Source organism: Gallus gallus, chromosome 14, assembly GCF_016699485.2.
Source record: "Gallus gallus isolate bGalGal1 chromosome 14, bGalGal1.mat.broiler.GRCg7b, whole genome shotgun sequence".
Classification (NCBI taxonomy): Eukaryota; Metazoa; Chordata; class Aves; order Galliformes; family Phasianidae; genus Gallus; species Gallus gallus.
Window position 1 is genome coordinate 4,159,705 of NC_052545.1, and position 20,022 is coordinate 4,179,726.

Genomic DNA, 20,022 nt, shown 5'->3' on the forward strand with positions numbered 1-20,022 from the left:
CTGATACTGCCAGATTCCTCTCCAGCAGACAGGAACGGAAGGAGATTTGCTGCTGGAAAATGTGAAATCCCAGGTAACCAGTGCTAGCACTACAGCTGAACAGAAGGCAACAAGAGGGGGTGTTCGTGGGGGAGAGGAAGGATGCTCCCGTCCACAAAGGATTTGCAGTACAGTCTGCAGCACGAACTCCCATACCACGTTCAGTTGTTTGGTCCTGGCGGGTTAAATTAATTTGTCTGAACCCGAGTAGCTGCAGGAGAGAGGATTTCCAGCAGCAACACTACCCGGGGCGATGCTCTATCTTTCTGCATCACAGAGCGCCCTTCATGCCTCACGCCTAAGGGCTGCAGGAAGGACAGAGCTCCCTGAGTGCAGCTGGAGGCTGGGGAGCAAGCCACTGTTTGACAGCCCCTCCTCAGCTCTTTGTGCTTCTTATCCAACGGCACAGCCCTGCACAGACTGAGTTGTGTTCATAGACCAAGTTTGCTGCTGGAAGAAGCAGTTGTCTTCATAGGAATACAGCCCTCCTGACCGTGAACTCCTCAAACCTCTGCCTCTCTCTTTGCACACAGACTGCCATCTCCCCAGATGCAGAAAAATATGGTTTATAAGCAGCCTTGCCATGCGGCTATAAAAACAAGAGCCCAGACGAGTTTACATGACAACCTGCCACCAAGACAACTGAGAAAGCCCAATGCAGCCAGCACACCTTCCAGGGAGGCTGGGTTTATAGAAGAGGTTTGAACTTGATCTTACAAGAAGAGAAAGAAAAAAGAAAGCTTTGTCATTTTCTCTCCCCCCCCCACCCCCCAACAGGAAACTGTAAGTTACTGCAAACCTTGTAAATTCCACAGCCCAGCAAGTTGACGCCGAAGAATTCTTTCCATGTACAATTTGTGTGATTTAAGAAAAAAAAATCAAATGCACATGGCTCACTATTATCCTCAGCTAAATGTGCGTGCAAAGCCTCTCCTTTAACTGCCTGTTAAAAAACACCCTGATTTTAACGAGCAGCTGTCATAACGTTAAGCTGGGATTAGCAGTTCCCAAAAGCAGACTCCCTTTGCAACCTCTGCTCCTTTAGTTCGTCCCCGGAAGGCAATTCCTTTCTTCATACACCTGTCCAGGTGGGCTAGATTAAGTGAGAAGCTCTTAAAGCAGCAGTTCGAAAGGCCCTAGGCACGGGGAGGAGATAACAAGAAGGGGAAGAGATTGAGTTAATCAGTTGCAGAATAGCTCCTGTAATCTTCTTGATGGTTCTTTCCTCATTCCGCACCTGGATGGACTTCAAACTGGATCTACCTCCACAAGCACACGGCCTGGAAAATGAAAACTCCGAGGACAGAGAGGGATGTCGGCCTGGGGAGACAAAGGAGCTGCAGTTCCAGACATGAAACCCTGCTTTTTTCCAAGGGAAAGGAGCCAAGGATACGCTCGCTTGCTCTCTCCTACAAAACCTCCAGACTAAACTCATCACGATTAATTAAATGAAAGCAAGTTTTCTAGGCAACTGAGGAGCAGCCCCTTCAAAACAGACCCTTTAATCAGAAACAACCACTGGGCTAACAAAGAAAACACACACGCACGCGTTTTCCAGAATAGCCTCTGGTCCAGCAGACTCAACACCAGCCCAGCAACCACCCAGCAGGAGCTCTCACAAGGAGCTCCCTGAACTGTCCCCGTTGGGATGGGGATGTTGAGCAGGGCTGGCCGCAGCAGCTGGCTGGGAATAACCGTGGAGCTGAAAAACAGATAGCAAAGTGCCAGCACCAATTCCTCCCTGCGTCAGCAGGGATATAACCTTGTTCTACGGTTAGACCTTGAACGGGCTGCACGTGGCTGGAAGGGTTAATGGTGCTTTGTTGTTTGACTCCAAAATTATCCCGGAGCAGGTGTGGACAGTAAGGTTATTTTCAAGCCAACAGCTTGGTAAATAGCTTAACGCTATGGTCTCAATTGCTTCCAACCAGCGTGGCGGGATCCAATATGTAGGTCAGGGACAAAGTCAAAAAGAAAGGGAAAAATTCTTAAAGCAAGGTCTGCGCTTTAATCAGATCTCCTTGATTTTAGCAAGACAAAAGAGTCGCTGCCCGGAATGTGGTTATCTCCTGGCAAACACTCCCAGCGGGTGCTTCCTGACATGCCAGGGGGCCGACCGGGCTGCAGAGCTGCCCGTCCAGCCACAGGGCAGCCCCAAGCTGCAGGTGAGCCTCGGGCACAAGCCCTGCAGCGCCTGCTCTGCGCAGCCACACAACATCCCTGCCGTGCTGGGGCTGCTCAGACCCGCCTCATGCAGACAGGACAAGGCGGTGTTCGGCGCTGAACAACGCGTTTCCCCCGGGGATTTGCAGAGACGCCTGAGAAAGGTGCTGTGCCAAGTGGGGATGTTGCAGCACATCCCACCTCCCCGATGCTGGCAGGCAGCGGAGGGCACAGAGGTGGTATCGTTGAGCACTGGCAAGGCAAGAAGCACACGCCAGATAAAACAAGGAAATACGGCGTATCAGGAGAGGATCAAGGCCAGGTTTTAAACTCCACAAACACAGATAAGCTTATGGGAAAGGAGGCTCTGGGAAAGGAACGAAAGAAAGTCAGGAGACGCTTGAGGTGGGGGAAGAAGGCACGGTGGGGACAGAGCAGATTTGGACTCCCGTTGGTATGACTCTGAGCAGCAACTGAGCCCCTGCTGCAGCCACATACCCTGCCCTGCTTCATTCAGACCTTGCGCTCAGCCGAGTGATCCGCTTGCAGAGAGCAGCAGCCCTCCCAGCAGCAGCAGCAGAAGCCCACCTTGCATCTCGCGCTGCACACAGCTCTCACCCACACGCACAAAAACCCCGTTAATCCTCTGCCAGGCACAGCGTCAGCTTGTTTTTACTGGAAGACTTGCTCACGTCTGAAAGTTCAGATGTGGCATCTGCCTTGTAAGCTTCAGCCAACGTACCTGAGCCAGCCTGGAAACTCCCATCCCCGGAGCACAGCTCGGTGGAACAGAGGAAGAGTGCCAGGACACGCCGGGGCAGCTGAGAAGTGACACCATCCAACGTCCATACACACGCCTCCCTCATCTTTTCAGGAAGGCCGGGCGTACACCTCACTTTGTTCCACTGGTTGTGCCCAGACCTCAGGGAACTGCAAGAGCTCTGCTTGTTGGCATGGACTGCCAAGAGCGTGAAATGGAGCTGCTCCAGAGCTGCTTCCAGCCACACGGGCACCTTCCAGGAGGACCCTTGCACCCACACAGACCCCAGAAGGCTCTCAAGAGGTCCAAAGCCAACACACCGAGACCCTGAAGCAGACCCAGACCCTAATGCCAGGCTCACTTCCAACGCTCTGGCACAGCTGGTGTTGAGCAGGCTTCGTCCTATCTCAGAAACAGACTTCCAAAGTTCCCCAGGAAAGCAGCTGTGTAACGGCCTCGAGTTGCACCACGGAAGGTTCAGGTTGGACATCAGGAAAAACTTCTCTGAAGGAGCACTCAGGCACTGACACTGCTGCACAGGGGGTGGGGGGGGTCACCATCCCCAGAGGTGTCCCAGAACCGCAGAGATGTGGCACTGAGGGATGTGGTTTGGTGTCATGGTGGGGATGGGGTGGGGTTGGTGATCTCAGAGCTCTTCCCAACCTTCATGACAGTAGGATTCATTCTGCGGGTTGCTTTCACCTCCATGCAATGAAACTCCTTCATAAAGCACCTCCCCTCACTTTAAGTCCCATCACCTCAGCCTCCAACCTGGCAAAGGACACGGATGGCACTCTGGACGGCGGTCACATACAGCACTTCCACCACCCATTGTCTTCACCACAGCATCTTCTGCCACCACAGCACGCCACGGCCAAACAGCAGGACACGTCTGATGCACCCGAAGGGTGGAACTGCTTCCATCAGCACTGTGTGTTCCCTCTGTCAGAGATGAATGACGCTCCACTACCTCTCCCGTGAGCTGCAGCTTCCAGACTGAGGTTCCCCTGTTATTTTGCCAGCTGAACTCTGCACTGCTCAGATGCAACCGGACAATTAAAGAGGGAGGGAATGAGAACCCAAGGAGTGCTGCCAGAGTGCCCAGGACACGTCCTCGGGGAGCGCTCTGCCAGAGCAAGCTGAAAGTTATTTCCTAATCTCTTCCACAAATTAAAAAGCAACTGCAATAACGGCTCAATTAGATTTATTTTACCATGGAAATGCTTTAAAGCTGCAGTTAATGCTTCCGTTCAGCCTTTTACACCCTCGTGAAGAGAAAGCGTGGCTGTACTACTCCAACATTATTCCTCAGCCAAGAGAGGGAGGAGGACACGGCTTGAAACCTACTTTGTGCACAGACCCATCTTCCCTCTGAGGAAGGGTTTCAGGGCTGAATTCCTTTCGAAGCACACCGGCTAGGAGTTGGAACCGGTCGTTTGGGTTAGCCACAGGAATGCACTTAAGAAGGGGGTATGTCAGTGCCCCCAGAAGAAGAAGGTACATAAATATACCAAATTGGGGATGGTCCCACAGGCTCTGCCGGCTTGCAAACTATTTGAACCCACCCTGAAACAACATCCCTGGCAGCAGCAGAGGTGTCACGGCCACACCCCGAGCAGCCAGCCTTCGCCAAGCCCGCCGACCAATTCTTGGGTAACACGAGCTGACAAGGATGCAGTTTGTTATTCAGCCCGTGACAGAATGATTCAGGGGTTTCTAAGAGCAGGAAATGAAACAGACAATGAAAGCTGGAGCAGGATGCTAATGATTCACTACACCAGCCGAGCGATACATTAAGTCTTCTGCAATCAGATGCGGGGACAGAGCCCACAACATGCTTAGGCTAGCGGAGTGGGATTGGCAGCTACCGCGCCGGCTGCAGGAGCCAGGAAAACAGCTCTGCACTGAAAGGGACTTTTTCAAGGTCAGATGGATGAGAAGGTGATGGAGGGAAGCAAAAACAGCTTGAAAATATCCAGTAAGCCCCAGGTGGTAACAGCAGCTTTGTGCAGTGCTGATAACTGCGGCACGACGCTGGAGGACTCTGCAGAATCCACAGATGATGATGGTGTACATGCTTTGTGCCCTAACAGCCCCCTCCCAGCACATCCTACCGCCTCTTCTGAGGCCGAGCACACGGCGAGAAGCCGAGCAGGAGGAACGAATCAGTTGGCCAGAAAGAAACACGGGGACTTTTTCAGGGCAATGGCAGCACGGGAGAGGGGGGAACACAGATTTGAGGCGAGCAAAAATCCATCTGCAATAGTTCAGTCCTGTGCCAGAAAAGGGATGAGATCACTTCGCTCTGTCCGAATCATCTTCAGGTTCGCCCCATACCCCCACTTGGAAGCCCCATTCCTGCAGCTGAATGCCACGAGGGCTGCATCCCTTCAGTGAGCACTGTGGCTGACACAGCCACAGGGGGACACCGGAGCCAGCAGGCAGAGAAAAAGAGAAGATCCCAACAAGAGTTCATATTTGAACAGTAACAAGCAGGGGGAAATTTAGTAAATGCAACGAATGCTTGAACAGCAAGATGCAGTTCAGACTGAAATAGTTATCCCTGGGAAGTGGCAGGAGCCTTGTTGTGGGAGTCATGGCAAACCAATTGCTGCTTGCACCCAGCACGAACGTGAAGGCTAAGTCAGTGCTCCTTTTTCTCCATGTCTTGGACTCTCAGGACAGGCAGATCATCCTGAACCACTAGAACTCCCTGCCCTTCCAGCAGCAGTTGGCCATCAGAGCCCTGCAGCACAGCCTTACCGTCAGGTGGCAGAGCTGCGTGCTACGGGCAGGCAGATAGGGAAACTGAGGCACCAAGCCAGAGCAAGGACTGCCACCCACCTCCTGCAGCCCTCAGAGATGCTGCACCAGGACCCTTCAGCCCTCCATCCCCATCAGCTGCAGCCCCCAGGAGCTTCCTCCCTGCTTTTGGGAGACACAGGCAGCAGAGCAGAGCCACCCTTCACCCCCCCAGGCAGTTCCAGCTGCACCAATCCTGACCACGCTCTGTGCCATGGCTTACCTGGGATTGCGTTTCTATCAATCACAGCTCACCTCAACACCTTGACACTTCCCCCCCACCTCTGAAGAATCCCTAACGACGCCACTCAGAGCCTTTTTTGTTTTGCTTTCAGGTTGTTTTTGTGATATTTTTTCCTTTCCTGTTGCTTTCTTGATCTTTTTCAAGGTGTTTTTTCAAGGACTTCTCACAGGCGCCATTGTCTGCTACCGCAGAGTCCTTGAAATCACTATAATGATAGAAGCTATCGAAACCCTTAAGCTAAAACCAGGGGAAAAAAAAAAATCTGAAAGGAACACACTGGAAAATGCAATCTGTCCTTGCGGCCAAGGGGACGTTTCCAAAGCATTTCCTATCTCCCACCTCCTCTTCTAAGCGATTGCTGCTGGTGTGCTTGGCCAGGAGAGCGCCTTCACTCTATCTGTGTGCCCACCACCCACACCACGGAGCACAGCAGTACCCAGCTTACCCAGATTCCTCTCCCCACAAGATTTTTGGGGTAAAGACACATGTAAATATGATTAGTTAGCATGCAGCACACCAACGAGCAGCGGGACGCCTTCCATAGGTCACAGCTCCATCTACTGACTATTTCCTGGAATAACAGAGTGAAAACCCTCTGGGAAGAGCTGCCTGAAGAGAGCCCCATCCTCCTGATGGGCCCTGGGCACTTTGGCTCGTGGAGGTGAGAGAGAAAGAATCCCTGCCCAAAAGGAGGACAGGAGCCCCTTTGCTTCACGAAGGCCTCTCTGCACAGCACCAGATGTAGGACTGCATCTGAAGGCAGAACTGCAGGTCCTGGCATTGAGGTTTTCAGAGTTGCCACTGCAGTGATGTTAGCAGGAGACAGCAAACACTCCGAGCTCAGCACTGCAGCTCAGTGAGGGTGCAAGCCCCAGATGGAAAGCACTGGTTGTTGGCTCTGCTGCTCTGTGAAGTGTGGCAGCAGCTGAGCACCATGTGATAGGAAAAGAAAATGCCATTCTACAGAGAAACTGTGAGCCCAGAGCGGTGTCACATGTGAAGGCTGGGGAAGATCAGGGAAGCGGATGGGGATCACTCAAGCCGCATCCCCCTGTAAGCACCGGGCCCTTCTCATGTGCACAGAGGATGTCCCTGAACCATAAAGGAGATCACCCCTCCCCTACACAGAGGAAAGAATAAAGAAAAACACTGCCGTGATTTATCTGCCCAGAGGGAAACAGACTTCTCCAAAGCTCAGAGGAGACCTTGCCCTTGCAAGCCTCGTTTGCTGATGAGGTCTCCAGATGAATTCTCTTCTGCTTACCATGTTCCATTGAAAAAGAGGCAGAACTGAATCAGAGGCTTTTTACAGAGAAATACATACACTAATCTCTCTGAAATAACAGCAAACTTCCACCAGAAAGCTGCCCGCGAGGAAGCTGGAGATCACAGGACCTGGGCTGGAGCTGTCACAAGACCGAAAGATGTGACAACAACTTTCTTTACAGGCCATTACAGCAGCAACACAGAGCTATCCTTTTTAGAGGCAAAGGGAAGGGTTTGAGGATCCTTGCAGGCTTTGTACCATGCATGCATGTACCATGGGTACAAAGCAGGAGGTTTAACACCTGAGCTCCCATCACTTCAGCCTGCACAGATACTGACTTCCAGCACAGCCCAGCAGCCTAAACCAGGGTGCTCTGCCCACATTGGTCCTCTTCCATGAGCTGAAGCCTTCTGTGGACCCACATCTGAAACAGGATAGCACAGCATAGTATTGCATTTTGATGCCCTCCCAGATCTACCCCTGCAGACTGCTGGTGTGCTCAGCCCTGGGCAAGCTCCTTGCTTACATTCCTTCTCTTTCCAGAGGTGCTGGGAGAACAGGAGGCACTTCAGCCCTACCAACCCCAATGACAAATTGGGATCATCGGGCTGCAGCCTAACCAAGATCCTCTCCACAGCTCTAACCCATTGCAGGATCCAAGAAATACAGCTCCAAGGAAGGGGAGCAAACAAAGACAGAGGCTCACAGCCTTCCTGGCTCTCACTTTCTCCTTCCCATGCATTCCTCGTGCCTTTCCTGCACACGCTCCGAAGAACAAAAAAAAGGACAAATCACCTTCCATTCTGGCACAGGGTACCTAACGTCAGACTTCCCCTTCCAAATTCAAGTTTGGATTAAAGGCACACGAGCAGCACATTGACAGGAAGCCCTGCTGTGTGAAGCACAGCCTTTCCTGCAGGTCTGAGCTCCAAACTAAATCACACGAGGACTGAACTGCCCTTGGAGCAGCAGACAAAGCAGTCAAGAGAAAGCCAATTCCTGACCCCCATCTGAGGGCACATTTGCACAGGGACAATTATTGCTGGGAAAGGCACGTGCTTCAAGGCTCACTGATGGCTCACGGAAGAGTCCGGGCTGTGCTTACACATCCTTCTCTGTATTTTGTCCCTTCCACGTTATTACTTAAGACAGTTGCATGAGAATGGGACCTTTGTTGCTTAGGAGCATACCTGCTCCCACTGCTCATCCTGCTCCTGAACTCATAATCTTACGTGACATCAAAATCGTTTCCAGAGCCACCAATTACACCGTGGAGGATTAGGACTTCAGGTGCAGAACTTGCAGTGGGAGCAGATGCTCTGCTCAGAAAAAAAAAAAAGAAGTACTTCAAAAATTGTTTTCATACAAACGTCTCTATTAATAAAACACAAAAGGAGGAAAGTGGTATGGCAGCCAGAATTGTTGCTAAAAATATAAATGGGTTTTTGACATTTTCATGGGGCATCTGCTGCTCTCTGGAGAGCTCCCAGGAGGTACGGAACGTAGTGAGAATCCATACATGATAAAGAGAGAGAGAAGGGAAACACTGCAGAGCAGCACGATGCAGCTCAGTAAGCAGACGTTGGAACTTTGGCCAATGCTGCATTGGGATCTCAGGGAGGAAGGCAGAACAAGAAAACCAAAATCTGGATCCTTGGTTCTTTTTAAGGATCATAGAATGGCCTGGGCTGAAAAGGACCACGATGAGCATCGAGTTTCAACCCCCTGCTACGTGCAGGGTCACCAACCAGCAGCCCAGAGCCACATCCAGCCTGGCCTTGAATGCCTGCAGGGATGGGGCATCCACAGCCTCCTTGGGCAACCTGTTCAGTGCGTCACCACCCTCTGGGGGAAAAACTTCCTCCCAAAAGGATTCTCAAAGCACTCCCAGAATCAACGAAGGACTGACCGGGCAGATACAAAGCCATCCCAAAGGGATGCAGAGCCTTCTAGAGGCTGCAACAAGCAATCCTGTGTGCGGTTTGATAGGTGGCTAATTTAGACATAGGCTCTTTGGATTTGATCCTCGGAAACGAGCCAAGTGTAATAAGTCAGTTTGAAGCTGGAGAAAGGCTGGGGGGAGGAGCAGCCTTTGGGATGCAGTAATAACACCGTGCGATTTGAAATCTGTTAGAGCTTAACAGGGCAAAGCAACGGTAGGTGACAAAGAAAACAGACCGAAGGCGGAGAAAACGCCTTATAGAGAACAAAAATAATGCAAAGTCTGCTGCATGGGAAATATTTTGTAAGATGACTGCCACTATGAGGCGGCTTCAAAACGCCAGGCGTAATTAAAAGCTCTCTTTTCAGATGCAGTTCACGGCTCAGGCACCAACGTTTCCCACCACGTGAGCCTCAGATCGCTGCAAGGGGCCCAGCAGAATGCATTTAAGAACTGTCAGAGTGCAAAGGCAGTTTGTAGCCATCCTCCCCCCCCCCCCAAGAAAAACCCTTCACAACAAACCCTTGAAAGGCTTTGAATTGCGCTGCCAGGGGATTATCAGTAAGTGACATTTACAAGTGATTAGAGGACCAAGAATTATCTTAGTCACTTGTGGGAAAGGAGGAAAGCTTCAAGGTCAAACCTCTGGGTACTTAAAATGTCGGCAGATGTTTGGTTTGCACAAAAAGTGATGTTTGATTTATGATGGAGCCGCACTTGCAGGGCTTCAGCTCAGAACTGCAGAGAACACGAGTGGGAACGGAACCAAAAGTGCATCTCAGACCTTCAAATATTCCACGGATTGACTCTTATTAAACTAAGAGGCCGTTCCACGTGCCAAGCAGTTACACAGTACCTTTTAGCATCTTGGAACAAGCGCTCCAAGCAATATAAGCCTTGGCGAGCAAGGAAAAGGAGATAAATCCCCAACTGCTCCACCAATCCCACATCAATCCCCTCCTGCACTCACCTCCGGACAATGGACTGCTGGAGATTTCTGCAGACGGTAAGAGATTCTCCCATAAACATGTGGCACATGATGACCTCGAGGCAGTTGGCCATGAATGACATCACTGCATCAGACTGCAGAGTCCCACTCCGGGAGACGATGCAGAGCCGCTGGAGAGAGGAGCAGTGACTCAGGGCCTGGAAGAACTGGGAGCCCGCGCTGAAGTACGGCTGCTCCAGCCTGCAGAGATCAACAGAAGCAAGTCAGTGGGCAGTTCAGCCTGGGGCTGCTTTCAGACAAGGGAGAAGACAGCACATTCACAGGGGTTTGGCAAGCAGAGCAACCAGCCTCCCACCATTTCACCCACACACACGCGATAACTTGCTATGTGCTTGGGCATTACAAGTTGGACTTTGCAAGCTCAGGCCTCTTGCCCTCAAATTACAAAATCCGAAGGACGGGGACACGAGCACACGGAAAGGCCCTACCTACTCTGCAGGACTCCATGGAGAGGCCCTGGTTTAGCAAGATTTCCACAAAACACGTTGGGTAAGATGGGCTTTTGAGGCAGACGAACACCGCCCAGCTTTTGCTACCTGACATAACTGAGCAGCCCGTGTGGATTTAGGGACTCGTTGCTCCGGTGCACTGAGCATGGGTCAAACTGGTCAGCTTTAGAGAGAAGGCAGGCATGAAAAATTCACAGCACACACGGTGACCTCGCGCCTCCGAGCCAGCAGCAGCCACCACCAGCCCTCCTCGCACGACGGAGAAGAATCAAAGCTCTTCTCTCCCTCAGCAACAAATACATCGATCCAACCTCCATCTTAAACGCTCAGAGAAAAGGGATGGGATTTTCTACCCTGCTCATCCACAGCCTCACCTCCCATCCTGAGCAAAGCGACAGAAAGACACAGTGAAGCCATGCCTGACCAACAGGGGCTCTGTGTTTTAACTGGCAGCCCATGTGGACGACTCCCTGGCAGAAACCAGTTTGCAGGACACAAGAGCTGCCCGGGGCTGATGCCACCTGCTTGGCACAGATTTACTACAGGACCTCAGAGCACGTGGGACTCCCAGTCATTGGGTCAGCAAGGCCAAGAGCTCCAGAAGGTTAATCCAGGGGGTGACAACAAGCTGTCAGCCCCAGGCTGACCTCCGGATAATCTCTGAGTAGGTCTTTATAGTATGGGAGGGGTATCTCAGCAACTTAATCTCATTAGTTGATAGATTCTGTTTTCAAGTCTCAGTCCAAGACTGCCTGAAAAGATCCTACCAGCTCTTCAGGCAATAGCTCAAAACGAATATTAAGGAAATAGGAAGCTTCTCCCATTTTTCAGCAGCGCAATCGGCCAACTGTCAGCTAAGGACAAAGCAGGGAAGCCCCGCAACCTCTCAGAAGGGTTCCAAGTTACCCTCAGCAGCGCACACAGCCACACTTGCAGTACCGCTTCTGCCCGCTAGATGGCAGTGTTGCTCTGGGATATCCCCTGGAACCAGTTTCTCGGCCTGGAAAATGGGCAGAGGAAAAAAGGGTAGAAGCGCCGGAGAATTAGGGAAATGAAAAGGAAACTGCAGTATTCAGGAGCGAGAGCTAAGCATCAGAAACTTCTTAAGCCCATCTCAAACCTCAGACTTCACTCGAGGCGCAATGACTGCTTACACCGACGCGCCTGGCTGCTGCGAGGAGACAGCTCTGCTCAGCCTCCACCCAAGGCAGCGTGTGCCTCCCATCGCTATTGCTCACAGCCTCCATTTCTAAGGCTCTGGGAAACGCGGGGCCAAGCTGAGCGAAGCAGCACCGCACACCAAAGCCTCCACCCCAGAGCTCCGTGGTTCCAAGGGGATTTAGTCCTTCAAGGTTAGAGATGCATTCACATGACCCAAGCTATTAAGCAATCGGATCTCCACCAGCTGCTACCCCTGGATGAGAGCAGCACACTCCTCACCTCTTGCGAATGGGAAGCAGTGGGAAACAAAAAGCCTCGAGGTGTTTGAGCTGCCCCAGCTCCCTTCACGACTGCAATGGCTTAGGAACATGCACGCAAACATCAGCCTCAGTTGATGAAGAAGTTTTAGTCATTCTGCAATTGTCTTTGCAATCATAGGCACACACCATGCGAGGACGACCTGGCTTTTACTGCTCTTGTAGCTTAGACCTGCTCTGTGAATAGAGAACGGCCGCTGGCCCAACAGCAGTAGCAGTTCCACCAACAGAAACTGCTCTGGGGAGGGGGAAGAGAAAACAAAAAAGCCTTTTTCCTGAAGAAACCCCCAACTTTGGGGTCGGACTTGGCGACCTCAGAGGTCTTTCCCAACCTAAACGATTCTGTGATGTACAGACATCGTGTTTACCAGTGCAAGGAAAGCACCACTTTGAGATGGGTTCACGAATACACTTTGGCAGCAGTGTAGTTTTGAAGCTCTTTTACGCATCCTTCAAGGTCAGGCCAATGACCTGAGAAGTGAACATCAACACTACAAATTCCACGGGATGCTTTCTATGTACATACTATCAAGAAAGGAAAAAGACGTGCAAAAAATAAGGAGGCAAATCTTAAATATAAGCCAAAGGTAGAAAAATATCCCAATGGGAAACCAACCGCTACGTTATCTGGACATCGTAGGAGTCCTTTCCTTCCTGGATGCTAAGAAATGTGCACATACACAAAGTCAAAGAACACAGCATTTCACCTAGTCCTGAGATGCCTCCCAGATATGCTGGGTCCGCTCTTCCTTATCTAAAAGGAAGACAGTTGCAGCATAGAGACTTCAGGCTCTTAAACAGTGGTTAAAAGGCATACCCTGAGCCCTCAAAAACAGCACAAGATGCCTTCCTGTTCTCCACAGCTCCAGAAGAAAAATAACTCTCAAGCCATTGCAGCTACTTCTGGCCCGCTGTTCGAGCAGAGGGTGACCACAAGAGGACCACCTGCAGTTTTTACACCAGCCACAATAAAACAAGCACTCCATCTCCGGAGCTCCACAAACAACGGAGATGTTCAATGGCAGCCCCTCACCTGAGATCCCTCAAACACTTGCAGTGCTTCAGCATGTCCATGAGAGCAGACATATAGACCATTTTCCCCATCATGCCCAGGTTGGCCAACGAAAGAGTCCGCAAATGCTGGCACTGCAATCCAATGCTAACAAGCCCAGAACCAGTAACAATATTTGGCAGCTGTGCTAAGGTGAGGCTCTGCAGGTAAGTCAGCTGGCTAATGGCAGCCACCTCCGAATCCCCCACGCTTTGTGCTCGGACACAAGGAGGCAGTGAGTTCCGAATTGCTGGCTCATTGCGGGGCATGGCAGAGGAAAAGCTGGACCCAATTATTTCTAAGGTTTCCAAACACCGGAGGCTTCTCATCAGCATCCAGAACACCGAAGACTCCAACTTCTGACACGCCTGGTCCGTTAAGGTTCTCGGATACGTCTGTACCCCCACACGGGTTTTCTTTCCAAACGTTTGGGGCACCGCATTAGGCTGCGTGGGAGGCTTTTCCATGCTCACAGCAACATCTGTGATGGAACAAACTGGTAGTGCTAGTGAGAGTAGGTGCTTTAGCCTGGACAGGAGCTGGCACAAATGATTCCCTATGCTTTCTGAGCTGTGGTGGTGAGCCGCGGAGAGGTTGAGGTGTCTGAGGTTGCAGCAAGACACCACCAGGCTTTCCAGAATGCTACTGTCAATGTCATCTTCTGCTCTTCGAAACAAAGACTCCGGAGCCAGGCAGTGAACGCAGCCACTGAGATTCAAACTGGTCAAGCTTTTAAGGTCCTTCCCACCGTTAATAACTCTCTGGATCAGGTGGCCACCAGATAAGGTGCATCGGCTAAAGCTGAAGTAGAAAGGGTTGTTGAACTTCAAGTGTTGCAGGAGTCCAGAACCATTAAGCCAGGCCTTGGGCAACTGTAAAGCATCCAGGCGTACATTTCGAGCCATTGAGTCCAGAAGGTTTTTAGTGGCTCCTGTCTCAGCAAAACTGCCAGGGGCAGAAATAAGGAAGGCGTGAAGGTTCTCAGGTGTCCGATCGCTCAGCACAGCCAAGTACAGCCTCACCACCTCCTGATTAACATAGCCAGGAGCCAGCCTGGCGTAGAAGACACGAAGGTTCTGGTAGTGGGGCACATTGCTCTCACCCACCATTAGCTGTCCAGACAGCATGAAACCTTCTCGTGAGCGATCGAGGATCTCAAAATAAAGCAGCAGTTTCTCAAGGCTAGTGCAGCACGGAACAACACCGTATGACGGAGTGTAAAGGGTTTGCTTCAATTCTGACACACGGCTGAGGGTGGCTTTGCATTCACTGCTGAGCTGACTGGCATCAAAACCCGGGTTTACATCTATCGCCAGGGACCGCAGGTGCTGCAGTGTGGACAGCATCTTTGAGAGACGGAGGGAGGTGATACGGCACCCGGACAAGTTCAGTTTCACCAGGTTCTTGCACCGTGTTACATGATCAGTGGTGGAGCTGGGCAGCCAATAGCACCCAGCCATGTTCAGCTGGTAAATCTCTTTTCCGATATCCCTCATCAGTTGCTTCACTTTGTCCTTGTTCACCTGTGCTCAAACAAAACCAGATTCGGTGAGATATAAGACAGTAGCACATAGTGAGTCAGTTTCCCATCTGAAGATGGGGACAGCACTGGTCAGCTCTCACCTTACGTAGCTCATCCAAGGGTCTTGGATCACTAGCACATGCCTTATTAAAGCATGGCTTTGTCAGCCATGCTATGGACTCTAAGATTAGAATTCCTTCAGCTTCTCAGTCTGTGCAGTACTGCGTTACCGACTGAGAGGCTAAATCTGTCCTCCACCCCACTGTCAGCTGCTGAACAACATCCATTTTCCAACAGCTAAACTATTTCAGCAGCAATAGCTGAAACCAGCTGAACAAGTCTATAGCAGCACAAACGAAAAGCATACTTTCATTCTCTTTCATCCACTTTCTTTTGGAAACAAATAAGAGAGGCTTCTCTTTGCCTACAGCTTGGTGATGCAGTCTTCACAGAAGATATTATGCTACATCGCTAAGCTTTATTTCTATCACAAAAAGTATACATTTTCTGAATTAGCTGCCTGTGTGTCCGACAAATTTATTCGTACAACACAGAAAATATATTTGGGGAAGATTACAACTTTATACAACCATAAAAGGCAGCTACAAATGGAAAGCTGCACTTACTTTCATTTTAGCTTCCATAAACCCAGAGAAGTTACATAAAACACCATCAGTGAGAACTAAGGGAGCACAGGGCTGCCCTAACAAAGCATTCTGGAAAACAAATGCTTTTATAAAACAGTTTATTCGATGTCAGAGTTCCAAAGCAGGACATGTATGCAGACACACTGAGACGTTCTACTTCTTGACATTTTCTCACGAGTTAGATTTCTCTTCATAGCTAATAGAAGAAGCAAGCTATTCTCCCCACCTTATAGTCTTTCTGAAGTAAAACAGTGTGGGTTAGACTCTTGTCAAGGCAAAGCGTTGCGAGCTTCCTGCAGGTCTTCCTGACGTTCAGGACCAGGTCTGTGCAAGGGACGTAGCTTAGGATGTGCAGAAGGATCTCATCCGAGAACTCCATCAAGTTGATACCATTACTTCCCTCCTCGTTCTCCCCACTCGCAAGATCCTAAAAGAAATAAGAGGGGGGGAAAAAAGGGAAAAAAGACAAAAAAGAAAAGCAACCAGCTCAGAGACTTCAGCAAACCTTATGGGAAAAGAGATACTCTGAGCCTCAGAGAGGTCTGTCGAGTGAGACAGCAAAAACAGAACGCAAGCCTTGAGAAACCAATGCCTCTCCCTTAAGAGAGGACAGTGAGGTACTGCAAAGCTTCACACAGAGCCCGGTCTCCTCACTCGCTCTCCGCTTTGGGCTGCTTCAGAACACGAATAAAAACGTTCACACTCATTCCCCTCCTGCCCCTCGCTGTGCAGCTGGAAGTGGCAGCCCTCAGTGCAGCAGGCAGCTCCTTTCCACGTTTTTCCTCTGCGAGGAGCCCATCCCAATAGCCTCACAAGTTATGTAACCGTTTACACGCTAAAAAAATCCCTCTGCAGCCCAGCATCGCGCTGCCCATAGCCGCCCCACAGGGAGCTCACGCTGCAGCCGTGGGCACCGGGGGCTCCTCGGGACGGCCGCAGTCCCCCAGCAGCGATACAGCCTCTGCTCCTGCGCTGATCCTGGGGCACAGAGGCCCGCAGCCCGCTGCTCAGTACCGGCTGGTGGGTCTGGGGGCAGCTGGGCCTTCAGCTCCATCTTTAACGACGATGAATCACCGTTCGTTAACGCCGTGCCACCCCCCGGAGGGACGGGGTGCTCCTGTCCCACAGCGCGGCCCTACGCAACGGCCGGGGGTTCCCCAGAGGAGCGCTGGGCGCCCCCCAGCCGGGCACCCCACCCCAGGACCCGCGGGGCTGAGCCCACCGCCATCCCAGCCGCTCACCGCGCCGGCTCCTCCCCGAGGGGGTCCGTCTCCGCCCAGCGCAGGGCCAAAGGCGGCTGACGGCACCACAGCTCACCTCTGCACAGCGCGACATGGCGGCAGCCGCGGGGTCCCGCCGCGCCCGGCTCAAGCCAGCCGCCTCCCGGCCCCGCTCCGCACCGCCGCACGGCTCTTCCGGCGCTGCCATGACCCGGCTTCCGCGGCTCGCCACACTTCCGCCACCGCCATCTTGAGCGTGGCCGCGTGAGGCGGAAGTGAGGGGGCGGCCGCTGAGCGACGCCATCTTGAGAGCGGCGCCGCCATGTTGGGGGTGGTAGCTAGCTTCTCAGAAAGGAAAATCGCTGTGCGTTTATGCAATTAACACGGACTTTAATGAGCTGAACCTTCCCCCTGTGGCAGCAGATGTGGGAAATGAGCATGACGTGTGCTGGGGGCCGTGCAGAAGGCGCCCACAGCTGCTGTGGGCGCAGCCATTGTGTGTAGCAGTGCCCGTGGCTCAGCACTCCCACCTCAGCTCCCAGACCTCGAGTACAGACAGGACCGCAGTGCTGGGATTCCCGGAGTGTGTGCTTTGGGAATACTGCTCGTAGAGAATGTGTTCTAAACGCGACCCATAGAGGAAGATGACGAGGTGGCTGCTTTCTTCCTCTTTGCTTGCTGCCATTTACGGCCATGAACAAGACTAGGGATAGGCTGGATTAGGGTTTAGGCTTAGAGATACTGAGTTCCTGTACCTGTTTGGCCTCCAGGCCTGTGAGCAGGATCCTGATGTGCAGAAGCACACCCCTGTCAGCCCTCAGGTGTGGGACAACGTCATTAGGAGTATCAATGTTCGCTTTTCTGTCAAGTTTCAGTTAAACAGAAGATAAATGACACATTCAGCCCGGAGGCCCTTCAGTCAGGGCTGGCTTGTTTGACATTCAGACAGAGTACCAACCTACCGTATACTTGCAGTCAGCGGGGAAAGCTGAGCCCAGGGTGGAGAAGCCTTGTGTTTCCAGTGCAAATGTAAATAAGATCATAAGCAGAGCCCACAAGCAGAGTCAAAGCCCTGCCCAGTGCCAGGTCGGCTGGAGCAGCCGGTGTGAGGACTAGCCATGGTTCCCTGCCATCCCAGGCTGTCTGCGGACCAGGCAGCAGTTGCCAACCCCAAATAAAAGCTGGGAGCTGAGACAGGTTAAAGAACCTCCCCAGGAGAAGCCACGCTCACAGTGCTGGTAAGAGGAGCCGGGCTCAGCCTGATGACCCACGGAGCAAACGAGCAGTGTGGTGGTGTAGATAAGACATGAGGCTGAATACGAGGCAGCAGCAGGACATCAGATGGGCTGTAAAGGAGGAAGGAAGCAAACAGCTACTCTGAGCGCTGGCATTTCTCATGATGGTGGCTGGGAAGCTGTCAGCGGGTGAGTGCAGAAGCCTTCCCCGCTCCTCTTCAGCTCAGGAACGCTCTTCCCACTGCTGGCACATGGGAACCTCCTGTGAAAATGGCATCGGTTCAGTGCTGGTCTGTCTCCAGGCAGACTTTGAACATGGTATGACTCACACAGTTTTCCTAGCCCAAAGAAGGCAGGCGCATACCACGCTGTCCCGGTCCAGGAGGGCAAACAAACAAATCTGGTGCTAGTATCAAGATATTGTGTTCTGTACAACATCTCTTAACAGTTCATGGCCGGGCAGACCTGGTGATTTATTTTTCTTTTCCCTGGGAAACTCTTGAGTCATTTCTCTCCTGTGGTTCTTCTTAACACCGATAAAAGTTTGAACGTCTCATCTTTTTGTCAGCACAGCGAAAGCCTGGTGGTCAGAGCGCTTGGTGTGCTTGGGCAAACTGCTGTCTCCGCTGCTGTAAGTGGTTTTGGGTGCTTGATACGATTTAATACAGTAAGGCCTGCTAAAGTAGATTACGGACGGGTATAATGCAAGCCAGGGCAGGCTTGAGGTCAGCATTCCCTCTGCAGAGACCAACTTCAAAGAGCAGGGCTCCTCCTCCTCCTCCTCCAGCCGCTGTCTCATCCATGAACTGACACCAAGAAAAGCCCGTTTCCTGAAAGCATCACTTTGTGCCCTCAGAGGGGACTTCCAGAAGGAAGCCAGTTGTGATTGAACACCCTGGGACTTCTTGGGACATTTGCACACTGCCAGCGTCCTCTAACGAGAGGAGGGGATCCCCCCCAACCAGGGGCCATTTTTGGTCAGCGCTCCCCGACAAAGCTGGAGGCAGCCACACAAGGAGGCCCTTCAGGGCTAAATCCTGAGAGCCGCAGCCGTCTCCTTTGCCAAGGACATCACTAATTCCTGGCGGTGGCTTGATTCCGTAAGCGGCTCAGCGAGGTGACTTTCCAGGTCACCAGCTAATTGCAGGTGAAGTGCCAGCCACCGTCTCCAGCAGGGGCGAAAGTTGGGAGCTCTGAGGGAAGAAAAGGAATAAAACGTGTTTGCTCGGCTCCGTTCGGTTGAGCCAGTTCCCCCTGGGCAGCTAAAGGGAGGCGAGAAAGGGCTGGGTGGCTTGCAACAGTCTGTGGCTGATCCCCAGCGTCCCTGCAGCCAGAGAACTCCAGCACATCACGGCCAAAACACAAAGATGGAGGAGCTATGGTTAAAAAAATCCCCCATCTCCAGTGCCCGTCGCTGCTGAGAGGAAACCACCTGGCTCCCCTCTGCTTGCCGGAGTCGGGAGCAGTGAGTAATGCTTGCAGGCTTCCCTGCCCAGCACCACATTCTTTTCTCCAGCATGTAATGGCCCAAAGGAGGCATAAAGGGAGCCTTGCTGGAGCAGCCTGCGGAGTAGCTGTGCACGCCACGGCATCACGCTGGAAAAGGGCTGGGAAGGGCTGCAAAATGCTCAGCCTCCTTTTACTGGGGGGCTGAACGCCTGGAGCAACAAGAGAGATAGGAGGAAAGGAAAAAAGAAAAACTGTGAAGTGTTAACTGGAAGCCTTGCTTTCTGCTCTTTGAAGCATGCAAAATCAGCTCAGCTCCCCTGCCCATTACTCTCCCTCTCCCTGCAACCTCCGCTCTCCACCCCAGGCGCTTTGCAGCTCCTCGCCTCGCTGCCACCATCCTCCCTGCAGTTCTTTGTGCCTCAGCACATTTTTCCACAGCAAACAGTGGTTGTTTCAGGGAGGATCGAAGGCAGGAGAGCCGACGTGCCCCATTTCCCTGCCGCCGTCTCCTCTCGCCTCCTGGCTTTTTTCCTGCCCCACTCCCACCAGCTCCCTCCCCAGCGGCTGCTGTCACCTCCTCCTCACCCTGCTTCCCCAGGACCCCGGGTTATAAGGCCAGTTTGGGCCCCTCCCCGACCAGTTACACCTTGCTCCTTGCAAACCAGTGCTTCCAGTAACTCGTCTGCCTGGCCCAGCGTCTGCACCCACAGCCCTGCCAGGCTCCTGCTGCACCAGTGCAGCCAGG

The 20,022-nt window shown here is 52.2% G+C and overlaps 1 protein-coding gene across 8 annotated transcripts in view; it reads right to left on the reverse strand.

The window, feature by feature from the left end:
* The window catches only part of FBXL18 (F-box and leucine rich repeat protein 18), a 31,645-nt gene extending 13,542 nt beyond the window's left edge, over nucleotides 1–18,103 (reverse strand). For 3 of the 8 annotated variants that reach the window (XR_005839720.2, XM_040647351.2, NM_001012786.2), the window contains exons 1-4: nucleotides 16,691–16,793; nucleotides 15,600–15,800; nucleotides 13,187–14,727; nucleotides 10,188–10,406 (exon numbers count right to left, since the gene is read on the reverse strand). Coding sequence is in view for 7 of the 8 variants with exons in the window: in XM_040647351.2 (XP_040503285.2) it covers nucleotides 10,188–10,406; nucleotides 13,187–14,727; nucleotides 15,600–15,800; nucleotides 16,691–16,708 (1,979 nt within the window). In the remaining variant the exon portion in view is untranslated. Of the gene's footprint in view, nucleotides 1–10,187; nucleotides 10,407–11,581; nucleotides 11,676–13,186; nucleotides 14,728–15,599; nucleotides 15,801–16,270; nucleotides 16,794–17,348 lie in introns of those variants that run through there. The other 5 variants (XM_040647354.2, XM_040647355.2, XM_040647356.2 and 2 more) reach the window with 4 other exon arrangements.
* Nucleotides 18,104–20,022: the final 1,919 nt, after the last annotated feature.